This window comes from Diachasmimorpha longicaudata, chromosome 15 (assembly GCF_034640455.1).
Source record: "Diachasmimorpha longicaudata isolate KC_UGA_2023 chromosome 15, iyDiaLong2, whole genome shotgun sequence".
In the NCBI taxonomy this organism is placed as follows: Eukaryota; Metazoa; Arthropoda; class Insecta; order Hymenoptera; family Braconidae; genus Diachasmimorpha; species Diachasmimorpha longicaudata.
This window is the reverse complement of record NC_087239.1, coordinates 4335347-4348424: the sequence shown is the minus strand read 5'-3', so window position 1 is coordinate 4348424 and position 13078 is coordinate 4335347. Positions and strand designations below refer to the sequence as shown.

At 43.1% G+C, this 13078-nt stretch overlaps 6 protein-coding genes across 8 annotated transcripts; 4 read left to right on the top strand and 2 right to left on the bottom strand.

Annotated features, from left to right (window-relative positions):
* Positions 1–3: 3 nt before the first annotated feature.
* LOC135169481 (uncharacterized) lies at positions 4–678 on the top strand. The gene is made up of 2 exons (XM_064134534.1): positions 4–137; positions 275–678. The coding sequence occupies exons 1-2, from the start codon at positions 56–58 to the stop codon at positions 676–678; spliced, it is 486 nt and encodes a 161-aa protein (XP_063990604.1). The 5' UTR covers positions 4–55.
* Positions 679–784: 106 nt separating this feature from the next.
* On the top strand, positions 785–1896 carry LOC135169483 (transcription factor MafK). Of its 2 annotated transcripts, none has more exons than XM_064134535.1 (2): positions 785–1011; positions 1228–1896. In XM_064134535.1, exons 1-2 carry the CDS (start codon positions 970–972, stop codon positions 1621–1623), a joined length of 438 nt encoding a protein of 145 aa, XP_063990605.1. In that variant the 5' UTR covers positions 785–969; the 3' UTR covers positions 1624–1896. The 2 variants fall into 2 exon arrangements, with proteins under 2 accessions (XP_063990605.1, XP_063990606.1); XM_064134536.1 differs by having other exon boundaries at positions 815–1011; positions 1258–1896.
* Positions 1846–3434, bottom strand: LOC135169477 (tRNA (cytosine(38)-C(5))-methyltransferase). The gene is made up of 2 exons (XM_064134530.1): positions 3239–3434; positions 1846–2844 (listed from the first exon to the last, which is right to left on the bottom strand). Exons 1-2 carry the CDS (start codon positions 3291–3293, stop codon positions 1853–1855), a joined length of 1047 nt encoding a protein of 348 aa, XP_063990600.1. The 5' UTR covers positions 3294–3434; the 3' UTR covers positions 1846–1852.
* A 45-nt stretch (positions 3435–3479) lies between these two features.
* Positions 3480–7962, top strand: LOC135169463 (protein CLEC16A homolog). 2 transcript variants are annotated; one of them, XM_064134502.1, is made up of 4 exons: positions 3480–4030; positions 4145–4278; positions 4421–4578; positions 4772–7962. In XM_064134502.1, exons 1-4 carry the CDS (start codon positions 3828–3830, stop codon positions 7232–7234), a joined length of 2958 nt encoding a protein of 985 aa, XP_063990572.1. In that variant the 5' UTR covers positions 3480–3827; the 3' UTR covers positions 7235–7962. The 2 variants fall into 2 exon arrangements, with proteins under 2 accessions (XP_063990572.1, XP_063990573.1); XM_064134503.1 differs by having other exon boundaries at positions 3481–4030; positions 4421–4569.
* LOC135169470 (hepatocyte growth factor-regulated tyrosine kinase substrate) lies at positions 7950–11372 on the bottom strand. The gene is made up of 6 exons (XM_064134520.1): positions 11167–11372; positions 11004–11088; positions 10371–10910; positions 10167–10242; positions 9644–9817; positions 7950–9526 (listed from the first exon to the last, which is right to left on the bottom strand). Exons 1-6 carry the CDS (start codon positions 11201–11203, stop codon positions 8129–8131), a joined length of 2310 nt encoding a protein of 769 aa, XP_063990590.1. The 5' UTR covers positions 11204–11372; the 3' UTR covers positions 7950–8128.
* A 147-nt stretch (positions 11373–11519) lies between these two features.
* On the top strand, positions 11520–12820 carry LOC135169479 (dynein light chain Tctex-type protein 2). Its single transcript, XM_064134532.1, has 4 exons — positions 11520–11721; positions 11918–12078; positions 12152–12348; positions 12605–12820. Exons 1-4 carry the CDS (start codon positions 11712–11714, stop codon positions 12768–12770), a joined length of 534 nt encoding a protein of 177 aa, XP_063990602.1. The 5' UTR covers positions 11520–11711; the 3' UTR covers positions 12771–12820.
* The last annotated feature ends 258 nt before the right edge of the window (positions 12821–13078 follow it).

Below are 13078 nucleotides of genomic sequence, written 5' to 3'. Positions count from 1 at the left end.
ATTTTGGGGATGTGTTCAGACTTTTGAATTTTTTATTGGGTTTCGGTGGAAGAAAATGACGAGGGTCTACAAGGAAGAATTTAGGAATTCTATGGTGGAAATTGCGTCTCGAGTGATACACGTTGCTTCACCATATGGTATGATTTAATAAAAAATTTTGTAAGGAATGCCCTAAAGAAAATAATTCAAGGTCTTCATTCAATTTTCAAAAAAACGAATTATTTGATCTCCAAATACGAATAAAAATGTCCAATTATAATAAAAAATATCCTAGATCGAGTCAGAATAGTTGAATGGTGTAGAAGACTCGCTGGTATCTCCAGTGACAATATAAATGACGCGAAAAAACGAAATGATTACATCCAGCTGCTGAAGATAATGGTCCGCGGAGGACGATTGCATGGAATTTTCCGACAATCGTTACCCGGGGAGAAAATTCCCCCTCTCGGCGAGGCAATCGGGATCAATCTCATTGAGGAAGTTTCCAAGGATCTACCGAGACCTGGGCCGATTGCTCCCGTTATCTCCAAGAAAACTCCAGACGGCTCGGCTTATATCGCAATTAATAAAATTCAAGACAAAGGATTTTTGTGTTACATGGCTGTTACTCCGGATGGAATTGGCGATTTTCCGCAGATCAATGGCGAGTCATTAGAGGCAAATCAATTAATGGACTGATTATTTATTCCTCTCAGAGAGTACACTAAATTTTCGGTGAAATTAATTCTGTGAATTAGAGAATTTTGTATTTAAAGAGAATTTCCTGTCATTCGTTTGCTGATTTGGTCAGCCTGAGAGGTGCCATTTTACCCCAGTTGGCAGCCCTGCAACCTTTTCCTCCTCATTTTCTGTCTTCCTCGGATGAAGCATGAGCCATCTCACACGTAGGATGACTAAGCAAAATTATTTAGAGGACAAAAAGCGTAAAGCTGGCAGTTGTGAACGCGTTTACCCCTTCGTTTATCCTTGATGCTTAATTACGGGATGGATGGAAAGAGGTCGATGAAAATGGTAACTATGATTTTCCTATTATACGATTTGGCATGACTCATATCTCTCTCTCTCTTCTCCCTGGAGTAAGCATGGGTCACGTCAAAACATTGACATTTTGTTGACATAACCTCACATTTCTCCCTTTGACACTCCCATGGACAATTGGCCAGAACTCCCCAACGACCTGAAGATCGTTTAAAAGGGCTGACCTTTTATCCTCACTTTGTCGTGCAGGTTATGAAGACGTTTGATCACCTGTTCCAGGATCCACTTTCCCCAGGCCCCTGCCTGGACATCAGCGACGACGAGCTCGTCTCCATATCCGTCCGAGACTTGAACCGCCAGTTAAAATTGCGGGGGCTGTCTCGCGATGAAATAGTCCGGATGAAGCAGCGTCGTAGAACCCTGAAGAATCGAGGGTACGCCGCCAGCTGTAGAATCAAGAGAATCGAGCAGAAGGACGAGCTGGAGACTGAGAAAACACAGGAGTACCGAGACATGGAGACCATGCAGGATGATAACAACAGGATGAGGGAGGAGGTGGAGTCAGTGCATGCCAAGTATATGGCACTGAAAAAATTTGCGATGGAACGGAACATCCCGATTCCACCTGAATTGGAGACCATTTGAAGTCACTGATCATGATTCCTATGTATTTACGCATTTTCCTTGATTTTCATTTTCATTTGATTTTGGGTAGGGAGGGAGCGGGTTCTCATCTTGCATAAACACATTTTTCGTGAAGAGTTTACGTTTTTAACAGCGAAAACTTGCAACAAAGCTAGTGCAATCAAATAATTCAGTTTGAACATGACTATCAATTATAACTTTAGAAAATCAATCGCTTGCATGTCATTTTTCATGTATTGATTCCACTCATTAAAACCTGAATCAACAGGCTAACGACGTGTACATTTATTGAATTTCCCAACAGTCTGTATTTTTGTTTATCAGTAATAGAATTGGGAAAGCTGAAGTCTTCAGGGAATGACATTAATCTAGAGACTTCTCTGGGGGTGAAGTACCTCAGCTTCAAGCTCCTCATCAATTCCAAACGCTCTTCAGGATCTCCATTATTTCTAATACAATTAATTTTGTCTCTAACTTCGTCCTGTGCCAGGGGGGAATAAACAGATCCTGTACCCTCTGCATACCTGAAGTAAGCTTTCGTGAAGCAGCAGGAGCCTGTGGAGTCAGGACTCCTCACGTCCAGGACGTTCAGACGTTTTTGCACTGTCTCTTCACTCAAGAAGTACCTCTGCCTTTCATTCTCACGAGTCTCTTCTGCATTGTCCTCCAAGATATCCTCAATCCTCGAAGGATTCGACTTCCTCGAGGGCGAGAGCATGTGACTGCACTCTTCAGGAATTGAGTAAACCAATGACGGATCGTCGAAGCAAAAATCCAGGTCTTTTCTTCTAGCTATCAAGTAGTATCTTCTTCTGGTGTTCAGAATTCCGAATTGACAAGGGCTTAAGAGGAATTCTTTGTAGTTGAACTTTCCTTCAATGGCGTCGATCAGGGAGTCTCGAGTTTCTGATTTCTCGAAGCCCACGACGTTCTCGAGTAAAATAACTTTAAGGGTCTCGAGTTGTTTTATTATTTTCAGTACTTGGAAGAAGGAACACGTCCTGGGATCAGCCTTGTCTCTCTGCAGCCCGAGTCTTGTGAAGGGCTGGCAGGGCGGGCTCATGAGGATACCCTCTACATTCAGGGTCCTGAGCTCGTCGAAAGTCACGGACTCGAGATTCTTATTCAGTATTTTGTCTGAAGGGAAATTATGGTGATAGACTTCGTTTGCTACTGGGTTTATGTCTATTGCTGCAACGATTTCCCCATCAACTCCACTTTCTACAATAGATTTTACAGTTATCCTAGATATCCAGGCAATTCGTACTTATTTATAGAACAATTATCATCTGAGGGGAATTCTCATGCATTTTTTTCTCTCCTTCAAATATTTTATTAGACTTCAGTCTTCATCCTAACCTCAACAAGCTCATTTTCCCATAAAATTCCATGATATGAAATTAATTGCTATCAATGGTTTCTGTTAATTATTGTTCTCAAACTTATCCAAAATATTAACAACATAAATAGTTCTGCTAACTTCCGCTGTGAATGTATTTCAACTTTTAACCTCCAAAACTTGAGTTGTAATTTGGTAACTCATGATTGTAACTAGTTGTTATAAAACGAATAAAAATGGTAATAAACAAGTACTGTACGGGAGACATTTGATTACCTTTTAAGGCGTAGTGCATGCCCCCGATACCGCTGTACAGCTCAAGAATCCTCATTGTCGGGTTTCCTAGAGAAATCACTGCCAAGTGAATAAAAAAAAACAAACAAATTGACGAAAGCCTCAACACGTGTTATTTCTACGCTACGACTCCAAAGTCTCCGAAGGCACGACAGATCCCCTCAATACCCTGATACGTAATCGTATCACAAAGGGGGGGAAGGGGTAGTGAAAATCATTGGATATTGGCAAGAGAACCTCAAAGAAAACACACGTCTCATGTTCAGGCTGAGGACACTCATAACAAAGGAAATCGCCATTACATTTCCAAGTCTCTTCGACTCCTCTCAATAAGTCGTGTTAACATAACTGCTGCAGGTGATGACGATCTACAAGTGACTAGTGAGTGATTGTGAAGTGACAATGCACAAGTGTGTCGAGACAGGATAATGATGTACCACAAGACGATGGAAATTTCGCGAAATCGTGAGCTGCAGAGTTGACGAGAGTATCTAATTGTTGTTTGTTGATGGAGGGGTTTACAGTTGAAGAGGAGTTTTAATTGATTACCTGGAGTACCTGGTGGGAGACGATGTTTCGGAGTCGCAGCTGGTTCGGGGGTGGGCTGTGGAAACCCAAGAACCCACACTCACTCGAGCATCTCAAGTATTTGTATAATGTTCTATCGAAGAATCACACGGTGTCGGATAACAACAGAGGGTTGTTGGTGGAGACCTTGAGGTCCATAGCTGAAATCCTGATCTGGGGGGACCAAAATGACAGCAGTGTCTTTGAGTGAGTTGATGAGGGTTCGGGAGACAACACTTTGGGGCAATTAATGAGTGAATCAAATAAATGGAAATTATACTATTTTTGGTCTGATTGTTTTTAATGCTGGTATTTTTTCAGCTTCTTCTTGGAGAAGAACATGCTCTCCTTTTTTCTTCGGATAATGAAGCAAAAGTGTGGGAGCTACGTCTGTGTTCAGTTGCTCCAGACGCTCAACATTCTGTTTGAAAATATTAGGAATGAAACATCCCTTTGTAAGTTTACAATTATTAGTTGGGAGACTAGCACGGAGAGAACTATTTCGAGCTAGCGAACTAATCAAGTCAATTTAATTCGATTGATTATCTATTATTGAAGGTTTTAATGACTGTAATTAATGAATAAATTTCGTTCCAGATTACCTGCTAAGCAACAACCACGTAAATAGTATAATAGTGCACAAATTTGACTTCAGTGACGAGGAAGTTATGGCTTACTACATAAGTTTTCTCAAAACCCTGAGTCTCAAATTGAATGCACATACTATTCACTTCTTCTATAACGAGGTAAACAAGGTACACTCGACGCAATTACTCTACCTACCTAGACAATTAGCAGACTAGTCCCTAGGATAAACTGATAACCAACTAACAAGTAGTAAAAAAGTATACGGATCTGATAGAATCCTCAACAACTATAAAATAACAAAATTTATCACTCGAACCGCCCCCAGCCTCCCAGCCCTTTCTAAACTCTCAAAATTTCCAGCACACGAACGACTTTCCCCTGTACACCGAGGCCATAAAATTCTTCAACCACTCCGAGGGAATGGTGCGCATAGCCGTTCGAACGTTGACCCTGAACGTGTACCGAGTGGAGGACGCTTCGATGTTGGCATTCATACGTGACAGAACAGCGGCCCCATATTTCAGCAACCTAGTCTGGTTCATAGGCAACCATATAATCGAGCTGGACACCTGTGTACGCAACGACGCCGACCATCAGAGTCAAAACCGCCTGTCAGACCTTGTGGCCGAGCACTTGGACCATCTCCACTACCTGAACGACATCCTCTCCCTGAATATTTCGGACTTGAACAAAGTCCTCTCCGAGCACCTTCTACACAAGCTCCTGGTGCCCCTGTATGTCTACTCCTTGACAAAATCGATATCTCCACCAGGTCAGAGTCCAGGTGAGCGAAAGCACGTGAGCGTTGTTGTTTCGCTGTTCCTCCTGTCCCAGGTATTCCTTATCGTCTCTCACGAGCCCCTGGTTCGAACCCTAGCGGCTGTTATCCTCAAGTCAGATTCCCACATCGTCGAGGACGGAGCCAGTAGACTCCTGGAGGAATACCAGTTATCCACCTTCGACAAGTCCATTGTTTTCGCTCCACCGAGTGAAACACTGGAAAAATCCCTGGAGAGTCTCTCAGGGCATTCAGACCCCCAGGCACTGACGCTAGAGGATATCCCCGAACAGCCGAGTCCTCAGCACTCGTCAGGCTCAGAAGCCCTGGAGATGCCCCATCAAGAGGCACCAGGAACATTTCAAGATGAAATTAATCACCTGAATGTCACAGACGAGGAGAAGGAGCAGAGACTCGCTCTAGAAGTTGATTCGTCACCAAATCAGGGGAGACAACCCCTCGAGGAGGCTTCAGCCCATCCAACAGTTGCCAAACCCTTCCTAGAGACTATCCTAAACTCTCTCCACTGTACGGAGAACGATTATGCGACTCTATTCTCACTCTGTCTGCTCTATGCATTAATCAGCAACGAAGGGGTCGACAAAGAGACTTTGGACTTTGCTACGTCTGTCAAAAGCACCAGTAATTGGTACAACTCTGCTTTAATTGAGAAACTCATTCACGTTATCTCAGCAAGCTGTCAGACTAATGCTAAAATAAGACTGGTAACACTGGAGATGAGCATTAAATTGCTGATTAAATTAGTCATATCGGATGGTGAGAGTTTACTCTGTGATGCACATTTGGCTGCTATTGAATCTGCCAAGGAAGAAAGCACAGCTTTGCTCAGAAATTTCTACAAGAGTGAGGACATTTTTCTGGATATGTTTGAAGATGAGTACAGCGAGGTACAGAAGAAACCGCTGAATGTTGAGTGGTTGATGATGGATAGCAATATTTTACTGCCACCAACTGGCACTCCCATGACTGGTATTGAGTTCAGCAAACGACTACCATGTGGCGAGGTTGAGAGGGCACGAAGGGCCATTCGGGTGTTTTTTCTAGTCAGAGAGTTGTCACTCCTTCTGGGAAAGGAGGCGGAAACGCAGCTGCCGCTGACAAATCCGGTGAATTGCGTACAAGTGGGAAATGTTTTGGATTTGAATAACAGTGATCTGATTGCTTGCACTGTTGTGTGGAAGGATGGACAGAAGATCAGGCGGTTCCTGGTAATTGATGTGATTCAGCTGATCCTCGTGGAGCCTGACACTAGGAAGCTGGGGTGGGGGGTTGCTAAGCTGGTAGGGTTCCTTCAGGATATCGAGGTCGCTGGCGACAAGGACGACTCGAGGTGTCTACATTTGACGATTCACAAACCCCTCAGCAGCAGTGGAGGGAACAGGCTGCCTCTGCTCTCCGCCAAGTTCATTTTTGACGATCACATTAGGTGCATGGCAGCCAAGCAGAGATTGACGAAAGGGAGGATCAAGGCTAGACAGAAGAAAATGGGACAGATTGCGAAGCTTCTGGACATACCTACCAACATCCCCAGTTGCTCAACTCCACCGAATTACGCTCTCCTGGGGATGAGACACGAGAGGAGCGTGGGGAGGGGACAGAGAGGAAAGGATCAGAGGGGAATGTTCACGGTTAACAAGGTACCTGGGTTCGCAGCTCAACTGCGAAAGCAGAATGAGCCCAGGGGTGGAATGGGGAGGAGGGTCATGGGGGACGTGAGCCCACCGAGTGGGAAATCTAGTGATAATGGGATCAGACCGAGGGATGGATCGCCCAAAATGCCCAGGCCGAGGAGTGAGGAGATTCCTCTTGAGGACATGAGACTTAGAAAGAGCTCACTCACTGGAAATGGCTGTCCAGGACTGCCTGTCAACTCTGTAGAGGCCAATACTTCGAGTTTAAGCTCGCCCGTCAATAATGATGTTGTTTTGAGTAAAAAATGCTCAGAGGAGACTTCGTTCACTTCACCACAGGCACCCGATGCTCCGGTAAAACCTCGGCGAAAGGGACAGGTGGAGACGGTGTAATTGGAGGGTGTGGAGTGAGGTGGGGGGGTAGTGTCGTTGGGTTTGAGGGTGTTTGAAGTTCTTTTATATTTTTTATCGGATGTTGGAGGGAAAGGAGAACGGGGAGGTGATATTTTAGTAATTGTTGGGAATATTCGAAATTTCTTCATCCACTGTCTGAGCTGTGCGAGATTTATCTTGCAATTTTTTCAAACATTGGATAAATGTATTTCCAAAAAATTCTCAATATCTATTTTTTTTATTTTCCCTGCCAACGTCATAAATGTTTAAAGGGAAAAGGAACTCTCTTTGCTGATATGAATCTTTATAAATGGTTTTTCTCCTACAATTGTTAATTGTTATATATGAAGTTGCTTTATCGGTTCGTTAATTATATTGTGGAGACGGTAAAGTAAATAAAAAAAAATTGTAGCAGAAAATGCAATTTAAAAAATTCATTCAGAACGACGTTCTGTGTCACCTCAAATTGGTGAAGGTACGTAAAAAGTGATGAATACTGTATAGTCACTGAGCCATTGAGTTATAAATCTCAACTTGCATTTTTCTTCACTTTGTTAACATTTTTCGTTGAAAAATAAAATCAGACTTTGGGAATATGAGAGGCTCACTTGTCTACATGCGACAAACTCAACTCGTTCGACGACACTCAATTTTTAAGCTGAAAAAAACATAAAAAATTTTCTCTATCGCCGACTAAAAAAACCAATAAAAATGATTCAACTGATTGATATAGGTTTATTCTCAATTTCGTTATATCCTTACAATATTTTTTACTCAAATCCTTACAATATAAATGAAAAAAACGATAATCAGAAATTACGAATCGCCGAGAGCACATGGTAATATAAACAACTACATTCATGTAATGAAAACAGGTAAAATCGATAAATGATATTAATCGAATGAAATCAGTGGCTCAGCAGAGTTGTCTTCAGTTTTGGATGCAGTTTCAGTCGTCGTGGAAGTCTCGATCTGTCCGACAGGTTGTTGATAGGGTATTTGAGTCGTCTGACTAGGAATGGGCATTTGCTGTGGAATTCCTTGGGGTCCAGGTGGTACCTGTGACCCAGGGGGATGTTGAGGCATATTTGTGACCCCTTGGTTCATTCCCATCTGTTCAGGGGGCCTCATGGGTCCTTGATTGCCCATCAACGGAGGGATTTGCCCCATCTGTTGAGCCTGGCCAGCCCCATGATTTACATGAACCCCCGGAATTGCCTGGGACTGAGGCAATCCCATCTGATGTCCTGGAATATGAGTCATTGGGGGAACGTTCGCCATCTGGGGCATCATCCCAGGTGGTCCCATGTTTTCTCTAGGTGGAAGCATGCCCTCGGCAGCTCCAGGCTGCTGTGGCAATCCTGGAGGCTGATCTGACTGGCTTGCAGGCATGTTTGGCATCATGTGTGGGGGCAGGTGATTGGGAGGCATCGTGGGCATTCCATAGGGTAAACCTGGTATGCTTTGCATGGGATAATTGCCCATCGGTGGTGGACCATACGTATACACTCCCTGATTCGTTGGAGACATTGGATAAGCGCCACTAGGTGGATAATGCATGTGACGAATTGGCGAGCCCTGGGCTGGACCCATGTAGTTGGACACTGGCTGATAATTTCCCATTATGTACTGCTGTTTTTGCTGCTCCTGGCGCATCTGCAACTCCCTCTCTCGTTCTTGAATCTTCTGGAGAGCTAATTCACGCTGGTACTGGAGATACTCTTGCTTCTTCTTCCTCATTATGTCCAGCTTCTGAGCCATCTGGAGCTGCCTCATTCTCTCGATTTCCTCGGCCTCCCTGCGGAGCCTGTCTTTGTGCTCCTCACGGAGGGCATCCAAAGCTGCTCGGGCGTCCTTCACCTGGGCTAGTTTGTCCTGCAGGCCCTCGTAGTTCACTCGGGTATCGTCGTGCTCCTGAATGTACTTCAGCAGCTTCGAGTGCATCGTTGTTATCTTCATGAAGAGATCTTGAAAGAAACTGTCGTTGGAGATCGATCGACCTCGGGAGGAATTACTCTTCATTCGATTCACAAATATCTCCACCTGCGAGCGCAGGTGCGTCACGAACTCGTCCATTTGCGTGTCAACTTCACCATTTTGTTGTTTAGCAACCACCAGACGCTGGGGCATTGGACTACCAATGTTTGGGGCTGATGGGGATGTCACGTCTGTACGGATTACTGGGTGATCTTCCATTTTTGAGGAACGGTTCTCCCAGTATTTTCGGTTCATGTATTTCACGAGCTCTGAATCAATCGCTTCGTCATCTTGGAGTTTTGAAGGACTTGGACCCTGATGAGATAATTAGTTGTAATTGGAAACACATCAATAATGATAGTAATTAAATTGCGATTCCGAGCACAAATCAGTGAAATAATTTCGAACCCTAGAAATAGAAAAATTACTCACCGGTGATGGAGGTGGAGAGTAAGCCCTGGCCACAGGTGCAGGATTACTTTTATACAAATTAGTCACTCTCTTCTTCTCCTTCTCTTTCTCCTCAGCCTCACTCTGGCTCAATGCCAATGCCAACTGGAATTCCTCCTCTTCCTGAAGCTCTTGCGCTGATTTCCGCACTGGCACCTGGTAAACAATTGTTATCGATTCAGTAATTAGTCTTGATAAAACCAATAAGTCTTCCAATCACTCAGAATATGAGTAAATAGGAGAGAAAAAATTAATTGAGTTCTACCTCTGACACTGGAGACGCCATTTTCCAATACTAATTCAATTACATGTTTGAACTAGTCGAAAGTGAATGGACTGAATGAATGAATCATTCCTGAGACATTTGTCTTCAAGATTTCCCACTATTATTTATCAGAAAAATCATATAGACAAACGCGAGGATATTTTTTTTCTATGGAATCAGGCGGTCAACTGAAGTTTATTTATAAAAAGTGTTTATTAACACGAAATTCTTTTTATTTACCTGTTGTTGCTGTGCGAGAGAGCTGCTCAGGTATTCGACAGGCAAGTCAGTCTCCTTTGAATTAGCTGAGCTGGGCCTGCAGGGAAAAATAAACGAACATAATTATTTTTTAAATGAAAGATACATTCGTCATCAATAAAATGATATTAAATATCATTATTCATTAATATAAATAGATGAATAATAAATAGATCAGTAACTGACCTATTAACGTTCTCGTAACAGGCATCGCAAACTCTCACTTCTTTTTCAATTCCAAATTTGGGCAGAGTCGAAGTTTTGGTCGAGCACTGGGCACAGAAAACCTGTCCACAAGCCCTACAGTGGTGCTTCCTCTGGACCATTCCAAAGACAACTCTGCACCTGTGGCAGACGTCGCTATCGGCCCATTCAGGTGCTGTATCAGCACTGAACATGGCGTCACTCTCATTCAGCTGGGGAAAGCCATATCCCTCAGCCTTCATGATGCTCATGGTGTCTTTGACAGCAGTGTACTTGGGATTGTTTCTGAATGCAAAGGCCCAGGCCTGAATGAGCTCCAGGGTTTTCTGTTTAACGTTCTCGTGAGTTGTCGTCTTCACCAACTCCTTCAGCTGCTCCATGTACTGCTTCGTGCCAATTTCATCGTGAATCAGGGCACCGCAGTTTTTCACACACGACTCCAGAACCAGGAGGCCGTAGTAGGCGACGTGGGGATTCGCATTTGTTATTTTCTTTTTTATTTGGACTAGAGCTGCTTTCGGCCTGAGGGTAATGATCGGTAATGATTTGAGCTGGTTTAGTTGGTTTTCTTTATTTCAGACACGAGCTACCTGCTCGAATGATTCATTTACTCACTGTATGTCACCTGCTCTGATCGCATCACAAATTTGTAATATCGTCGGCCAGTCTGGATCCAAGTGCAGATTGCTGGTTGCTTTATCTGGATTAAAAACGTTAAATCACAATGAGTGAGAGCAGAAGTCGAGACATCTTGACACAGTGACGTTTGATTACTCACCAAGCAGTTTGTCGAAATTCGAGGCACTACGAAACATCTCTGAAAGGTCGTTATCCAGAAAAAATTCTCACTCCCGGGGAGGAATGACTGGTCACTCACTGAAACCGACTGTCACGCGAATTGTTCAGACACATAAGATATCAGGGGTGAGAGGTTTCCAACCAGTGAATTGTCGTGGGTGATTTTGCTGATTGTGTCGACCTGCTGATCAACACATTAACACAGACAGCGGTTAGTGTCCGTGAGGAAGGCACTTCGCGATACACCCGACGATTTTGTCACTTCCGGGGGGGGCGGGCTGCCTTTTGATGCTCAACTGACTCGAGTCCCGCGAAGATTTGAATCAGTTTAATTGTCGGTTTGAGTTAATGAACGTTTGTGCTGGTTTTTGTGATTAGAAGTAGTCGGAAATTTTTAATTTCTCGTAACGAAATTTGTGCACAATCTTTCACTTATTTTTTCAAGGAAAAATGGCGGGGTATTTGAATTAAATAGTAGGAATTTTGGATTTTCCTGAATGTTAACTTCCGAAAAAAAAAAACGAAATGTCAATGAGTGAGTTTTGGTTAAATTTATTATGACATTTTCGAATTGAGGTGTCATGGGGATTTTTAAAAATATTCGATCCTGAAATTCATTAAAAATCGATAGATAAATGACAAGTGATTTGTCCAAGCGGATTTTATGGTGAAAGTAAATAAATAAAGTTATGAATATGGCACCCAAATATCGCACATTTTTGCTCTTCCAGCCCGTCAGACTGACCCTTCCCGGCTGTCGCTGACCTCCGGTGGTAAGAGATCCTCCAGAAGAGATTCGATATCTCGCGCTGGAATTGGAAGTAGCACTGTATCCCTCGTGGGTCTCCCCAGGGCCAGCATAGCCTTCAAGACCGGCAAGGGGGGCTTCAAGGTGCCCAACCACTACCTAAATAATTCGACAAGTTTTACCAGGAAACGTAGTGCTCATCCATTATTTCCGACAGGTACCACGGTATCAGAATACTTATCAGCTTGAGTCTCCGAATCCTTTCAAAGCCCCCGCAGTTGACAAGATCCTCGAGAACGTGACGAAAACAGCACTGAAGGACGTTAAAGTGTATGACTCGAAGGTCTGCATGAAGCTCTGCCAGGATATGGCGATGGAAATTCGGAAACAAATTTTTAAAAAGGATTTCATGCGGTAGGAACTTAAACTTGGATTTTCTAAATCCTGGGGCTATTGATTTCGTCATTCGTTGATTTATTCATCTGGTGATTTATTTATTCATTTGGTGGGGAGCCTGTCAGACTTGATTTTGGAATTACTAAGAAGAGTCTTCCAGAGGAGTCACGAGACCCAATTAACGAATTTCTTTCAATTTATTTCTTAAAAATTAATGTCTGAGTCTAAAGACGGAATGAAAAATTCTCTACTGATTATCATTCGCGAATTTCAGGTATAAATATATTGTAACAGCGACGATAATCCAAAAGAGTGGACAAGGAATCCACACAGGACTCGGGTTCATCTGGGACGCTGAGAAGGACAATTACTCGACGTACGTTCACGAGACTCTAGAATATTACGCAATTGTTATTGTCGCTGGAGTATATTATGATTAATCACAAAATATTCGATGATTTTCTGTAACAAATAAAAGAGCTGAAGTAGAACTGCAAATTTTCCGAAAGAATACTTTGTTAATTCTGTAAATAATAATTATAAATTAAATAATTTAATGAGGCCCCAAACCCTTCGCCCAACAGACCTCCGATTGTGGCTGTGGATGATAATTATTTGAGTGATGTTTTAATCAAAAAAATCATTAGAATCGACTGGATTGGGAAACTGTCCAATTTGTTCTTTCAATTTGAATATAAAAACCATTTTCCAGGAACGAACGGTCGGTTGTAACATGACTCCAACCAAA

What these genes read in the sequence shown, in the direction of transcription:
- LOC135169481 (XM_064134534.1), top strand. Translation starts at nt 56, where the DNA reads ATGACGAGGGTCTACAAGGAAGAATTTAGGAATTCTATGGTGGAAATT. An exon ending in ACACGTTGCTTCACCATATG is followed by an intron (nt 138 to 274) that starts GTATGATTTAAT and finishes AAAATATCCTAG; the next exon opens with ATCGAGTCAGAATAGTTGAA.
- LOC135169479 (XM_064134532.1), top strand. An exon ending in CCGGCAAGGGGGGCTTCAAG is followed by an intron (nt 12,079 to 12,151) that starts GTGCCCAACCAC and finishes TATTTCCGACAG; the next exon opens with GTACCACGGTATCAGAATAC. An exon ending in TTTAAAAAGGATTTCATGCG is followed by an intron (nt 12,349 to 12,604) that starts GTAGGAACTTAA and finishes CGCGAATTTCAG; the next exon opens with GTATAAATATATTGTAACAG.
- LOC135169470 (XM_064134520.1), bottom strand. Translation starts at nt 11,203, where the DNA reads ATGTTTCGTAGTGCCTCGAATTTCGACAAACTGCTTG. An exon ending in GAATTTCGACAAACTGCTTG is followed by an intron (nt 11,089 to 11,166) that starts GTGAGTAATCAA and finishes TTTTTAATCCAG; the next exon opens with ATAAAGCAACCAGCAATCTG. An exon ending in CTCTCGCACAGCAACAACAG is followed by an intron (nt 9,818 to 10,166) that starts GTAAATAAAAAG and finishes ATTGTTTACCAG; the next exon opens with GTGCCAGTGCGGAAATCAGC.
- LOC135169477 (XM_064134530.1), bottom strand. Translation starts at nt 3,293, where the DNA reads ATGAGGATTCTTGAGCTGTACAGCGGTATCGGGGGCATGCACTACGCC. An exon ending in CATGCACTACGCCTTAAAAG is followed by an intron (nt 2,845 to 3,238) that starts GTAATCAAATGT and finishes AATCTATTGTAG; the next exon opens with AAAGTGGAGTTGATGGGGAA.
- LOC135169463 (XM_064134502.1), top strand. Translation starts at nt 3,828, where the DNA reads ATGTTTCGGAGTCGCAGCTGGTTCGGGGGTGGGCTGTGGAAACCCAAG. An exon ending in AATGACAGCAGTGTCTTTGA is followed by an intron (nt 4,031 to 4,144) that starts GTGAGTTGATGA and finishes GTATTTTTTCAG; the next exon opens with CTTCTTCTTGGAGAAGAACA. An exon ending in TCTATAACGAGGTAAACAAG is followed by an intron (nt 4,579 to 4,771) that starts GTACACTCGACG and finishes CAAAATTTCCAG; the next exon opens with CACACGAACGACTTTCCCCT.
- LOC135169483 (XM_064134535.1), top strand. Translation starts at nt 970, where the DNA reads ATGCTTAATTACGGGATGGATGGAAAGAGGTCGATGAAAATG. An exon ending in GAAAGAGGTCGATGAAAATG is followed by an intron (nt 1,012 to 1,227) that starts GTAACTATGATT and finishes TTTGTCGTGCAG; the next exon opens with GTTATGAAGACGTTTGATCA.